Source organism: Postia placenta (assembly GCF_002117355.1).
Source record: "Postia placenta MAD-698-R-SB12 unplaced genomic scaffold POSPLAscaffold_5, whole genome shotgun sequence".
Taxonomy (NCBI): domain Eukaryota; kingdom Fungi; phylum Basidiomycota; class Agaricomycetes; order Polyporales; family Adustoporiaceae; genus Rhodonia; species Rhodonia placenta.
The window spans coordinates 1707251-1721756 of NW_020169836.1; the positions used below are offsets into that span (position 1 = coordinate 1707251).

At 53.0% G+C, this 14506-nt stretch overlaps 4 protein-coding genes across 4 annotated transcripts; 2 read left to right on the plus strand and 2 right to left on the minus strand.

Annotated features, from left to right (window-relative positions):
• Nucleotides 1-154: 154 nt before the first annotated feature.
• POSPLADRAFT_1045916 (hypothetical protein) lies at nt 155-2046 on the minus strand (the record flags this gene model as incomplete). The annotated part of the gene is made up of 5 exons (XM_024478896.1): nt 155-666; nt 708-711; nt 753-941; nt 1471-1815; nt 1888-2046. The coding sequence occupies 5 exons, from the start codon at nt 2044-2046 to the stop codon at nt 155-157; spliced, it is 1209 nt and encodes a 402-aa protein (XP_024340408.1).
• A 706-nt stretch (nt 2047-2752) lies between these two features.
• Nucleotides 2753-4249, plus strand: POSPLADRAFT_1065766 (hypothetical protein; the record flags this gene model as incomplete). The annotated part of the gene is made up of 7 exons (XM_024481992.1): nt 2753-2893; nt 2926-3011; nt 3063-3233; nt 3292-3348; nt 3402-3621; nt 3678-3884; nt 3945-4249. The coding sequence occupies 7 exons, from the start codon at nt 2753-2755 to the stop codon at nt 4098-4100; spliced, it is 1038 nt and encodes a 345-aa protein (XP_024340409.1). The 3' UTR covers nt 4101-4249.
• Nucleotides 4250-6725: 2476 nt separating this feature from the next.
• POSPLADRAFT_1140519 (hypothetical protein) lies at nt 6726-9787 on the minus strand (the record flags this gene model as incomplete). The annotated part of the gene is made up of 7 exons (XM_024485184.1): nt 6726-6767; nt 6854-6869; nt 7038-7702; nt 7854-7975; nt 8031-8047; nt 8170-8552; nt 8876-9787. The coding sequence occupies 7 exons, from the start codon at nt 9785-9787 to the stop codon at nt 6726-6728; spliced, it is 2157 nt and encodes a 718-aa protein (XP_024340410.1).
• A 1195-nt stretch (nt 9788-10982) lies between these two features.
• On the plus strand, nt 10983-13519 carry POSPLADRAFT_1139420 (hypothetical protein; the record flags this gene model as incomplete). The annotated part of the gene is made up of 9 exons (XM_024485033.1): nt 10983-11037; nt 11095-11402; nt 11467-11715; nt 11776-12122; nt 12175-12227; nt 12302-12468; nt 12534-12603; nt 12658-12770; nt 12824-13519. The coding sequence occupies 9 exons, from the start codon at nt 10983-10985 to the stop codon at nt 13517-13519; spliced, it is 2058 nt and encodes a 685-aa protein (XP_024340411.1).
• Nucleotides 13520-14506: the final 987 nt, after the last annotated feature.

The following is a 14506-nucleotide window of genomic DNA, read 5'->3' on the forward strand; positions in this document are numbered from 1 at the left end:
CAATACAGAGTCTGAGCTATGCTACATGTTTTCGTGCGACCTATGAGAGAGTCTTTCAGTAGATACATAGCTAATAAACGATCTTGACTGACGCCTCTTTTCGACTCGACTTAGCCCAACGCCCTTCCCGAGCCCTTCCTCCAACCAAGTTTTCCTAGCTCCAGCGCACTCTCATAACCACCCGCTTCACGCCGTCCGCACGCTCCCACACAGTCTCTACGCCGCCGTGCTTACCTTCGACCGCGCGCACGAATTCTGTCACCCCACCGCCCACACCAAAGTATACACGCTTTGCGGCGACAAGACACAAGGGAAATACTGGCGCATGTCCTTCTCCGAGTTCTAGGCGCGCCAAGCCATCCGCAGCCTGTTTTTCTCCGTGATTCCCATCGGCGGTGGAGGACAGGCCAACACCGAGGCACGCGGAGCGCATGGTATGCACAAGCGCGGGGAGGCTGTCGGGGCGGTATATCGTCTCGGACGTGAGCACGACGTCGTAAGCGTGCGGGAGCTCGAAGCCCTCCCAGGCTCCTGCAAAAAAGCGGAGGCGCACGCCGTACGCGCGTAACGCAGCGAGGAAGGCGGCGGTGAGCTCAGGGGTGATTGGGAGCGTGCCTGGCGTGGTGGGGTCTGCGGGCGGGAGAGGTTCGGCGTCTGCTTCGGCGTCTGTGTCGGCAGAGGTGCGGAGAGCGAGGGAGGCGGGGGACATGTCTGTTGATAGAAAAGTGGTGAGATATAGGGGACGAGTGGACGAGAGGCTGGTAGGACGCACACCATGCAAGGAGGATGTTGGGTAGGGTGACGAGGCGCAAGACAAGCGCGTTGTAGTCCTGCAGGTGGACGTGCACCTCAGACGCTTGTGAACTCACCCGTTCGGGAGGTTCTGAGGAGAAGAGCTGGTGCAGCAGGTAGAGCGAGGGAACCGCAGTGCCACAGCCAAGCTGTACGAGAAGGAATGATTAATCGATAGGTGGCATGTATCGTCGAGGTACAGATAGAAATCATAGGACCCGTTGATATTCCCCTAAGAGTAGGGAACATAGGCGCTTGGAACCCGCAGGTTTCTGCACCAGGAGAACCACGACCGCCAGAAGGTTCAGTAAATTTGTGTTTCAAGCATATTTCTTGCAGATCGTTAGCATCTGCTGCTGCTCCGTGTACGCAGAAACACAAACACGAACGGGTATGCAGGAAACATGAGGCGATGATGGCGTCAGCTACGCCCGAGTCCGAGAAGAGTTTTGTTTGATCACAGTCACAGCTGAGAAGCCGGAATCATGCTCCAATAGCGTGATTCTGACATCCCGCTGATCCCGCGAATTCGAATCACGTATTCTTTATTACAAGTGAACAGTATGTTCCCAAGGACCCTGATCAGGGTTGGTGTAAAAGCTTGCATGATTTCCGCCAGGAGCACGTTCGTGAAATATCCCTGAGACGAGTGATACCAGACGGGATGGCGAAACGCACCTCGAGCACCCGTTTGCCCCTAATCCGCGCCGCGGACTCCCCGCCCAGAAGTCTATCGAGGCAGTCGGCAAGGTCAACAGCGCATTCCCATGTCTTCAGCCCGCCCTCATATACGCCGGGTACGAGGTCCGAAGGCGCGTCCAAAAACTCAAGATCCTTCTGCGCCTGTGCCGAGGTGCCAGTTTCGGGCGCTATGATGCTGGAATCTTCCGTGTCTTCGAGCGATATGAGTTGAAAGCGTGCGTCAAAGAGGTCCCGGCGGGCAATCGTCGCGCTATGTCTTGAGCTCGAGGTGAGCGGGACGGTAAGCGGGGAATATGAGATGGCCGGCGGGAGAGCCGAAAGCTGTGTCGCGGCTTGTGTATGTTAACTAGCACGCACGAGGAAGAGAGGATATGCACCAGGTTTAATACTCACAAGCTCGTCTATTGCAAGTTCATTGACTGAGACTACGCGTTCGCTGGGCATGCCCGATTGAGCCTGTCCTGCTTGTGATTCTTGCGCGCTTGAAATATCTCCATCAGGAAGAAACTCAAGTTGCTCTGCGTCCTCGACGTTGAAATTGAACTTGAACATGATTCAATAGAGAGGGGAGAGGGAGGGAAGGTGAGAATACCTTGACGGATTGAAAATGAATATCACAAGTCAGCTAATCGAGGCGTGCGAAAACCCCTATATATTATATTCTTCATGCCCCTGCTTAGTCTCGTCTGCATTTCACTTCATCCTATACTATCCCTGTCGATCTGGAATGTATGATACTCGTTGTTCGGCGTTTCAACATGAATGTCATGAGCTAAGTTGAGAAATTCGTGGCACATATCGCTGAGTGTGGTGCGTTAGGGCCATAATGGCCATTTCTGAACACTTACAATCCAATCTCCCTCTGTATGGCATACAGTCTTATAGGGCATATCTCCATGGAGAAACTACTGTCAGTTGTAGAAAATCATCAGAGGTATATGGTAGCGGAGGCAATGGGGGGCTTATGTAGACCCGCTCGGAGTCGACAGGTGGGTCAATGTCTCTCATAATTGTTACTTCTACTATTGCATGTGTTAACATCGTGACAATTACCAATAACGAGTCCATACTGTGATATCGACCAGCTACAATCACGTCGGTCATAGCATATAGCTCTGAGTGTTGCTCACGATAGTGGGTCGGAGAGACAGCCGCCACTAAGTCTTCCGAGGGGAATGACGTCGATGCTTAGTGATCGATCTCTCGAACAATCATATATAAAAGGCGTAATAATCCCTCCAACTCGTCTCAGTCAATCATGGCAGCCGCTCTCCCCACCCGCAAGCTCGGCCAGCATACCGTCTCCGCCATTGGATATGGTGCGATGGGTATCGCCGCCTTCTACGGCAAGCCTCTTCCTGATGAAGAGCGACTGAAGGGGCGTCGTGAATGCGATTCTGTGCGCACTGGCTCATAAATAGTATTGCGCAGATTCTTGATGGTGTCTACGAGCACGGCTGCAAGTTCTGGGACACGGCAGATGGCTACAAGGACAGCGAGGAGCTCATTGGCAAATGGTATTGTGATCAGCTTCGTCTCGAATCGAATGCACGTCTGACCACGCACAGGTTTAAGCGAACTGGAAAGCGCAATGATATATTCCTCGCGACCAAGTTTGGTCTGCGGTCTGGCGTCCCCAACCGCACCGTCAACGGCGACCCGGAGTATGTCCACAAGGCATTCAACAAATCCCTCGAGCGTCTCGGCGTCGACACCATTAACTTGTACTACCTTCACCGGTACGTCTGCTGAAGCGTATGCAATGAAGATGGCTCATTGAATCTCAACTCACACCAGTCCCGACCCCACTGTGCCGATCGAGAAGACCGTTGGTGCGATGGCTGAGTTGGTCAAGTGAGTGTTTACCTTCTGTGGCTGCCCATTCCATCTGAACTCCATCATTACAGGACCGGTCAGGTACAGTACCTCGGCCTCTCTGAGTGCTCTGCGGACACGCTTCGGCGCGCACACGCCGTGCACCCGATCACGGCGTTGCAGGTCGAGTACTCTCCCTTCACGCTCGATATCGAGGACGAGAAGGTTGGGCTCCTGAAGGTTGCGCGCGAGCTCGGCGTCACGATCATCGCATATTCGCCGCTCGGCCGTGGGCTCATCACAGGGCAATATGTGCGTCTGCGCGACTAGCATAGCTTACAGTGTTTTGACCTGGTGCCAAACGATAGAAATCGCCCGACGACTTTGACGAGGACGACTTCCGGCGCCAGGTTCCGCGATACTCGAGGGAGAACTTCCCAAACATCCTCAAGCTCGCGGAAGGCCTCAAGCAGATTGGTGCGCGGCACAACGCGACGGCGGGCCAGGTTGCGCTTGCATGGCTCCTTGCGCAGGGCCCGGATGTCATCCCGATCCCGGGGACGACCAAGATCAATGTACGTCTTCTTCTGGTTCTTCGAGCTGGCAGCATGTGCTGACGAGTGCGAAATATCCAGCGCTTGAAGGAGAATCTGGGTGCGGTGGAAGTCCAGCTCGCGCCAGAGGAGCTGCAGGAGGTGCGCAAGATCGCGGACACAGCGGACCATGCCCGTGGCGATCGATACCCACCCGCGCTTGCAGCAGTGCTCTTTGCGGATACACCCCTCCTGTAAAGCAGAGCAGTGGTCAAACTGTGCACGATGTGAAACAGAGTATAACATACGAAAGTTGATGCATAATCAATCACTCAGATTGTGTTAAGGACCAGATAAAGTGTACTTGCACATTATAAGGACAATGACAGTGCCTTTGTCCGCTTGTTCAGTAGTATGTAGCATGGGCCCAGCCAGCAAAACATCGACAGCAAGAAAATATGTGCGAAATCTAGCAATGCAGCGAGCGGCGGGCTTAGGCTGCCCCCAAAGCCTTGTTTGGTAGTAGACTCCCAAGTGGGCTGATGCGATTGTGTTGGACAAACGGGAAGAAGGTCGGCGAGCGCGTTTGTCCACGGGTGCAGCGATGCCCGTAAGAGACAATTGTGTACTCCACACACATCGCGAGCGGCCAATATATATTATGAGGGGGCCGGAGGCCCGCGGCTAGTACTATCGCGCCCTAGCTTGCGAGCTCGTTCCTGACCGCATGCTTCAGCAGCGACCGAACGTCCCGCCGATCCCGAGGCGTGTGTACCCACGCAGGGCGTGCGGACGCGCTTACGCGCTTGTCCGTCAACATTAGAAAGCTTGTGAGACAGATGTTTTTGTTGAGTGAGAATCCACTGTCATGTTGTGTGGTGGACACGGTGGATGTAGTACGAGACATGTTATAAACGAGTGCCTAGAATATCCTATCTACCATACCCTTTCTTTGCAGCAGAGCAGTCTCTGGTGGAGCAGATCAGTCCCTGTCGCGATTATATCCAGACAGCTTGCACCAGGGCTCCATTGCTCGCCCATGTTTTCTGTCAGCCGCCATAGGGAGGTGGGGGCGAATAAGAGTGCTAGGTTTGAATACGATCGGAGCATGCAATGTGTGTCAGATAATGCCGATTGTGGCTGGCTAGGACTTGGCGCTGCAGCTCGTTATTGTCGAAAGGTCCCACCAACCGGAGGAAGGGAAGGTTAGGAACCTGGTGCCAAACATAGTTTGTTCATAATCAACTATATTATACAAATTCCACTCGACGGTTGCCACCCAGACTTCGCCCGCCTTGAGGTTCACCTTGCACGCACTCCAAAATAATCTGACGCCGCTCTGCTCAAAGACTCATATTAGAATACAAGCTGTTTGAGGGACTTTGCAGAAGGCTAGGAAACGTGAGCTCAAGCAAGCCGGACCGCATCTTGGGCGGGTGTACTACCGGTCCTGGGTGCGAATCGCGCCAATCCTCCGTGGTGGGTCGAGGCGGCAAGCTCAGCACATGGACCGCGAAGTCGTTTCACTTGGACTGCTCGTGAGCCATTCCGGAGCTCAGTGAGTGAGCTATTTGGAGTACGAGGCCGAGCGAGAGCGCGGCAGTGTCATCATTCAGCCGATCCAGCGAGGAAGCGATGGGGTATAATCATGCAGAGACGTGCGGGTTTCCTCGACCTTGCGGCGGTCCTAGGTCTCTTCGCGACAGTGCCAGAATACTTGTGTACACGGGCGCGCCGTTCGTCGACAGACCAATCACTGATGGTGTCTGGAACCATTCATCGCTGGACTGTGTCCGAAGAGGGTCTACCTGTCTGACTACGAGATAAATCGAACCTCGAGGTTATAATGTACATCTGGACTTACGATTGAGAGGACGCCAAAATGAAGGAGATAGTCTTGCAGACAGCATCAGCGGTCTGTAGTCTGTGGTCAAGGAATCAACTCACAGCATTGCCTTCGTAGAGAGTCGTTTCCACGCCAGCGGTGAGGATGAACTACAGGTCCGACTAATATCCCCGCACTCAGTGGTGGTCGCCTAAAAGCGGGTATATAAGTGCAGCGCCACAGTGCGAATGAGCTGCCGCGCGGGGTTGTGCTGTTTCCATTCTCGTAGCATACTCCAATCTAGCCGTGGAACTGAGTCAGGAAACGCGTGTGCAACCCATCAGATACGTCTCTCACCTGATCTTTGCGGCATCCTACGACTGATGAGCAGATGCAACTGCTAACGATAAGACGAGGAGGTATCTGAGGCGGTCAACAGGATGAGTCGAATCATACATGGCTAAGAAAAAAACTGACAGATTGTGCTGACTGCACAGAATGTGGTTTGGGTATTGCAGCGATAGATCCTAAACCTCGTGTGAGGTGAAGTATTAACGCATATGAAAGAACGTACCATTACTCCGACGTCAGATTGACAGGCGCAGAGAAGGTTGGATTGTAATGGCCACGACTTCTGCCAAGTGGTATCAGCTGCTATACCTGATCAGAACGAGAGAGGAAACATTACGATTTGGTCCGAAGATTAGAGTCTGCTGGTGGTAGTTGCGGAATGGAGAGTCGGAGAAGGCGATGTGCGGGAACGATCGCCATCGGTGGCACATGCTTGCAGTTTCCATATTCCACAGATGGCAGATTACAATACGAAGAGTCGATGCCCAAGGGCTGGTCTACATAGGGCCTAAACTGCCCTTGAGTCAGTCGCCGAGATCGAAACGCGGTCGGATACGCATACGGGTATATTGTCTCACACGTTTGGGTCGTATGTCATACTGCTAGCAACAATTGTGATGCAGCACGGCACATTCTCCTTGAGTGTGCTAGGCAGTCCCGGATTTGAAAGGTTCAGCAAATCTTGACGTCTGGCGGTTAAACCGCGTTCAGCTATGTTGTGAGGGAATCGTTACTTGGAAGATCAGAACCTGTGTGTCAAACATCAGTGAAGGGAACAAGACGGGAAACACATTGAACATACCGGATTTTCTTATTGAGGTAAAGTAGTACGCACCGGCGGCTGGTAGACCCTGTTTGGCGTCTCGCAAGGACCACGCATATAGTTACCGCGGCGGCCGGAAGGTGTTAAGACCGGGGACCGTATCTGGCGCATTTCAGTTTGGACAAGATGGCATCAGTTATACTTTCACCTGCAGATCTACAAGAGAGCGTACTTTGACGAATGCCATTCTGCGAACCAAGGTCGTTGCGCAGCAGGCAGCACATCGCCGGCTTCCTCTTGTCGATAAGCAAGCAACTCTGCGTCCTCAGGTTCCGCAGGTAGTCCCATCGTCCACTCGTCTCGAGCCTGATCGCAATCCCAGCGCCACTTACGGACGCTAACCTCGCATTGAGCATCTTCCTGCGCGGTATAGACCTTAATATCCGCCCTGGTCTCGCCAGATCGTTTCCTCTTTATCCCTGAGACGATTGGCCGAAATAGGCGAGGAAAGCGGAAGGCGTCGTCATCCGACAGGGGGGGGCAATATTGCTGCCTGGGGCTGCGGAAATAACCATCAGGGAAGGGTGCGAGCTCGCCTGTTGCCCACAACCGCCTGCCGGGTACTATCTCCAAATGCAGAGGGATCGTCCATGTCGCATACAGGGAGAATATGGCGTATGTATGATTGACCTCCTTGTGAGGCAGCAGCTCCCGCAAGATATGCTGGTAGTGGAATGGTCGCTTGCTTAATTTCTGTCCCGCTCGAAATACCATCAGACGGAGATCGGCTTTCAATTTATGCCACCCGAGCGACCGATATGAGCAAGGGGCCGCCATGACGGCAGGCGTGATGGGGTTCCCCATGGTCGCACATGAGTCTGGAGGGTGCTCGTCCTCTGCGATGACGCAATACTTGTACGCCTGCGTCACCGTAAGCACCACGATTGGCCAAGAGGGCATATTCATACATACAGTGCAATATTTTTTAAGACTCTTCAAATGAACAGGATGGGGTATCACCAACAAACGGTTTGTTTCCCACAGCTCTCGGAGGTCGCGTCGAACTACGCACAGTATGTGAGGCGACAAACGACGGGTCAAGCGTGGAAATTGCGCACGGAATATAACATTCCCCGGTGCATGACAACGCAGGGTGTTGTAGTTGCCACGCATTCCGGCGATCAAAGTGTCGAACTGGCGTTGCATCTCGTCAGTCACAAAATCCAAAATAACAGCCATACCCACTCACCAATCGCTGAGGCATGTCTAGAGGCCAGATATAGCACCCCTCTACATCAGCAGATACACAGCCGGTGATCATGCATCTCGGATGAGGTCCAAAACGAACGGCGTCCTTGACGTTGGACGCGTTGCATCCAGTGACGGACGTGCGCATTTTCTTGGCGGGGACTTCATCAATATCTGTCTCCGGGTTCCGTTTTCGCTTCGGCAGGCGGGGGATGCCTTCAACTGGCGACTCTCGTTCAATGTGGGGGGAGACCGGCTCGGCTGCATCTGGCTGGGCTAGCTGGACGATGGGTATATGCACAAGAGCGTCCATACGGAACACATGCTCGTAGCGGAGCGGTCGCTTAATGAATTCACGGCCCACTCGAATTGTCATCAGATGCAAATTCGCACTCAGCTCGTGCCACCCCAGCGAGCGATACGAGCAATCAGCGGTCGTAGCTAGAGGTATAATGGTATGATCCTGGGGGGTGCCCGAGTCTGGAGGCTGCTCATCCTCTGCGATGACGTGGTATGTGTAGACCTACTTGACTGTGAGCACGGCGACCATCTGAAAGGACGTACCATACATACAGGGCGGGTATCAGGGTGGTCTATATGATCGGGATGGGGTATCATCAGCAGGCGGTTCGTTTCCCATAGTATACGGAGGTCGCGTCGAACTGCATACGGATGGTAAGGCAAGGTAAAACAGGCCAGATGTGAGCAAGTACGCACGGAATAGGATGTTTGCGGGCGTGGTACAACAAAAGGCATTATAATTAGTAGGCATGCGGACCGCCGCGCAGTCGCCCTACACAGCTGCCTTGTCAGCTACGAGGCCGAAGTGGTACTTACCCTACTCACCAACGGTTGGGGCGTGGCGGGAGGCAGGATATAGCACGCCTCCACCTCGGCGGACACGAAGCCCGTGATCATGCATCTAGGGTGAGGTCCGAAAGGAATCCCGTCTTTGAGCTGCGATGCATCGCTCGGACTGTCAGACAATCGCCTTCTCTTAACACAGACTTCATCGACCGTCGTGTCTGCACACCGTTTTCGCTTCGGGGGGCGAGCGATAGCGTCAAGTGGAACGTGTATGTCAATACCGGGGGCAACCGGGGGATCCGCGTCCGGTTCGACGACCCTGATTTTCGTGTAGTCGTGGATGGCCATATGCTCAAGACCGAAACAAGCGCGGTCCTCGGCCTTGGTTGCGTCGTTCGAGGTGCCAGACGTCCGCGCCCTCTTTGCGCGAACGTCATAGGTGCTTGTGTCCGCACTTCGCTTCCGTTTCAGTGGACGGGAGACGTATTCTGATGACGGGTGCAATGCGTCGGGCTCGACGTCCCCGACACTCGTGCAATCGCTGATGGGTGTATGGCAAAGACCGAAGAACGCGCCATCATCGACCATGATTGCATCACTCCAAATATCAGGCGGCAGCGCTCTCTCTGCGCGGACTTCATCAGCCCTTGTATCCGCCAACCGCCTCCGTTTCAGCGGACGCGTGATGTCTTCTAGTGGCGAGGAGTCCGCATCTGCTTCGACAATCCTGATGTCCGTGCCGTCGCCAGCGTGTGTATGCTTAGAATAGTCATCAAAAGAAACAGATGGTGCACGACTGACTCCAGAAGTGGGTGTAGCTGGTGGAGAGCTTTCGCGTGAAGAGGAGCTGCCAGTGTCGTCGGAAAGCGCGGGGGTACTCATATCGCGTGGGGGGTGCTCAGCAGCGAGCGTATGGGACGTGTCAGGAATAAGGATGTAAAGACCATTCATTTTTGTGTCGACTGTATCGCGAGTTCAGCGAGGTAGTGACGATGGTGTAGCGCGAACAGCGTGCGCCACCAGTGCCCTTAGCGGGTGCTTCGTCAGCGCTACTCTCGGAGATTCCCGAGGCCAATCACGTCTTGACTGGTGTAGTCAATTGAGTGTACAGTCAATGAATTCTCAGTGCGTTTGTACGCTTTCGTATATGTCCGTCTGCGCCTTGTGATACACAAACTCAGCACTCTGAATGTTTTCGTGGACTACGTCGCAAGCCCTCTGTGTGAGATCGTAGTCGGGGTCCGGGTCAGTTTATTTTGATCTTGCAATCTGTTTCGTACTTCAGAGATGCTCACATTCTACTTCTGCTTAGATGTAACTAACCCCTTGCTTCTCACGGAACACGTTCCGTCCTTTGATAGAGAGTATCCCTCAACACCTTGCATAGAAACCCTTGTGGACAGTACGTGTGAGGACATTCGTACCTGACCTTCCGTGCTCATCGTCAGCATTCGTCTAACTCTGTTCCATGAGGGTTGCAATTCATGACACAGATAATCATTTTACATCCTTGAGTATACGTAGGAAATGTTCGTAGCCTCTGGCAGACACGGGCGGCGTGCCGTGTCAATTCCAGCTTCTTGTTGGATGTGTCAATGAGTCAATAATTGTAGCTTTCTCGTCAATGTCATACTCTACTCTTCCTTATCACCCAGTTTATGAGTCTGCGGTAAGAACATGGATTCTTGAGGCGGACAGGCACAAACGTCTCACCCGGAAATGCTTCGTGCCAGTAACATGTCCTAGGTGAGTTTCGTTCCTTTTCGTCTAGTCTTCCGCAGACTGACTGTGCGATGCCGATTCAGCAAATGACAAGCGTGCCTCCTCATGCGATCTTTATAGCGTGTCTCTCCGGTCAGCGGGCCACGGTTCCCGCGCCTCAGATGGTGCATCTGATATCACAACTCCAGAACACACCTCGCACAGACCATATAGATTAGGTAATATGCCTGAGCTTTCCAGTCACCAACCCGCGTCGATGATTGGCCCAATATCCAGATTGGAATACAATGGCCTCTGTGGCCTGTGGTCACGCGCTTTGCAACATAATATGAACTCAGCAAAAGCCGCCCGAGCCACACACTCTCGCAGTCTCTTCCTTCACCCCACCTTCACCCCTCACCTCATCTCCGAAAATCCCCTAGCCATGGCTGACAGCTTGGAATTGAGACGATCTGATAGACTCAAAGACTTGGATCCAGGTACGGCTCCTCGTCGCTACCGTTGACCGCTTTGCCCTGACTGTGGCCCGGCCACAGTTGATTACGACGAGGGCAGCGTCAGTGGCTCCCAGCCCGAGTCCGAACCCAAGCCTGCGTATGGAAAACGGAAAAGGGAAATATCAGACGACGGAAGCGATTATAGGCCGTCTAGGGAAGGCACGCCGGTCAATGACACTCCGAAGACTCCAAAACGGAGAGTGAGTCGCAAGTCCGGCATTACAAACGGTGCACGACAGCGAGCGGTCAAGGCGTCTCGGAACGGAGGTGCCTGTATTATATCAGGCTTAAAGGACAAGTCAGTGCAACAGTGCCATGTCTTGCCACGCGCCACAGACGCGCGTATCGTAAGTTGAAGTGGCTCCTATGCGGAGGTGGCGTCTCTGACGGTCTACATACGCGCATGCATAGCTCACCTCCCTGGAGTGGTGGTGGGGCATCAACAAAGAAGGCCTCAACGTAGATTCTAGCCGCAATATGGCTTTCCGTGCGTCTTCGTTCTCGGAGGCATGTCGATACGCGTGGGCTTACTTGCATACAGTTCGTGGCGACCTCCATGTATTGTGGGATCGTGGAGACATCCTTATTGCTCCGATGCCCGACGTGGTGGACGCATATGTGGAAAAATACAAGGATGGTGAAAGACACGACATTTTGGAGGTGAGTCGCTGCAAGCTATTCGTTTACGACTGATGCGAATCGTCGCCACAATGCGTATAGGTCATCGGCAAGAAAAAGATCCACCGGTACTGTGTGATCCCCCACCCTAGCCTCTCAGGTGGTGCACGCTCTAGGGCAAAGCGTGCAATCCGCCAAGGGTTCACCAACGGGTTCCACAAGCTCAACTTTGTGCCGTCCCACGCGCGGCCACACTTCATGATCGTGAATGCCGCCATGAAGATGATGGAGAACAAAGAGCTGTGGGTGAAGAGTCTGCAGGAGTTCTACGAAAGAGTTCACCTCAAAGTCGATGCATCCCGCGTTGTGGAGAAATTCTTGAGATTGAACGCGTTGTGGACTGCGCCACCACCGGGGGAGGCACAATTGAGGAGGAAACAGGAACATATGTCAGTGAACATACTGGATCCGTGGCAACGCAACCACTTATCTCGTTCGTAGGCTTCCTATGAACATTCCGACAGGCGTACAAAGGACGCCTGAACGGTCGAAGGGTACGTCGTTATGCATTGCCTTGTTATTTGCCACGGACTCACTTGAACATCTATGGGTCTTGTACATGACAAAGACCGCAAACCGGAGGCTCGCAAGTCCAACGGTGAAGCGCGCGTTAACACCCTCAAGTCGCAAGTCGCCCAATTGGCTCCTACTGGACCAGGGTGCTTGTTGACCCATCAAGACGACAAGTCGATTCAGGGATGTCACGTTATTCCGCGAAGAACCGACGATGATTTGGTAAGTCGCCAATAGTCTGCGGTGGCATTCGCGCGACCCTAACTCGGGTACGTCCGTGCATGTAGCGTAAGCAGCTGGCGGCATGGTGGGGGCTTGAAGATTTCGACATCGACACACCTTTCAACCTCTTCTTGCGTGAGTGTATATATCCCAACCACTCGATGTAGCCCTGACTCAGACTCCACATAGTAAGGGCTGATATCCACTCATTGTGGGACAAAGGACATATCATATTCGTGCCTGAGCCTCAAATCATTGGTGATTACATGAAACAATACATTTCTCCCATCAATGTAGGCGTGGTAAGTGCATGGACAGCACCTAGACATGGTCTCTTGCTCATGGTGCTATCCAGCCACTCGACGAACCATTTAGAGTGTGCAATGGTCCCCTTTACAAATACTGCGCCATCGGCCATCGCGACCTTCCCCGCTCAGAAGCAGAAAGTAATTTTCCGAGGGCCCTTGACACCGTGGGCTGGGTGTTTTCCCGCGTTCCTCCTCATTTCGTCACATACAATGTCGGTCTGGCGCTATCCAAGAGTAACGGGCCAGGTGGCTTTGAAGCAGCTCTAGACGCCTTCTACAAGGAGCACAATATCGAATATAAGGCGCTCAACGTATTCACTGGTATCAAAGACATCTGCACCCGATGGTTACGAGGCATGCCGTACGACGGCAGCACGGATTCCGATACCGAATCAGTCTTCAGCATGGGTTCCACTACCGAAGAGGTCTCTAGCATGGATTCTACCACCGAAGAAGCCTTCAGCATGGATTCCGCCACCGAAGCAGCCTTTTTTATGGACTCAGATACAGAAGAAGCCTGCCGGACGGATTCCGCTACCGAAAAAGCCTTCAGCTGGGATCCCGCTACCGAAGCAGCCTTTTGGATGGATTCCGATACCGAAGAAGCCTGTTGGACGGATTCCGCTACCGAAGAAGTCTTCAGCATGGACCCTGCTGCCGAAGAAGCCTGTTGGACGGATTCTACTACCGAAGAAGTCTTCAGCTGGGATCCCGCTGCCGAAGAAGCTTTTTGGCTGGACTAGCTGTCTCGATTGGTGCTTCGGCTATACTTCGTTGATACTCATATTATAACGGATGCGATTTTAGCTGGATTCAAGAGATCTGCGTGTTATCAGTCAATACTGGGTGTAGGGTGATCATCAGGATTGATGTGGCCTTATGGCCAGTTCTAAGACGAAAAATATGCATTGCTATGGCTGATCATCTATACCCCATTATGTAGTATCCAATCGTATACCCCATGTCTAAGAGAGGTGACCTAATCACATCGCTGCTCGTCACAAGACATGACACAGCGGTTGCGTCGCTTAGAACACCCCGAGTCGTCGCAGTACACAGACAGTTTATGTATGTCGTTTGCATATATGACGCTAGTAGAATTCAGATCTTAGTCCGCCGTGTACGACGTCGGGGCGCGAGCGGTAAAATCCAGTTGAAAAGAATCAGTACGAGGTTACATTGCTGAGCTTGCGCCGGACTGTGGCGTCGCATCTCGCCAGCAGTCTGATATCCGCGACATGCACAGGAATGCAGCTTGCTACGGGGTTCATAGCTACAGGAGCTTCTGCAAATACTCCGAAAGCCACGTTGAACGAAACGACACGGGTGATACCTGGACGACGGTCCGGGCTGAGATGACACAGATGCTATATAGTATAAACCCTGTTCCCGTCGGCCATCAAAAATCGCCATGTACCATTGGGAAGGAGATGTTCCCCGCGATACATAGTGACTTACGTCAAATATTTGACTTGCGATGAGACTCGTAAAGATGGGGTGACTGTATCCATGATAATCACTTATCATAGATGATCTCAGTCACAGGGGATGGCGGACGAATATGAAGTAGTTGACAGACCTTGTGGATTCCGGTTCGCAGACAGTGTGTTGACTCTTCCAACAGATGTTTGGAATCTAATGAAAGCCCCAGGCGGGACAGGAGCACAACCTGGGCTAGGTATCTGTCCGGGCTACCATCCAGACTGCGGAACACAAGGCACAAAGATACC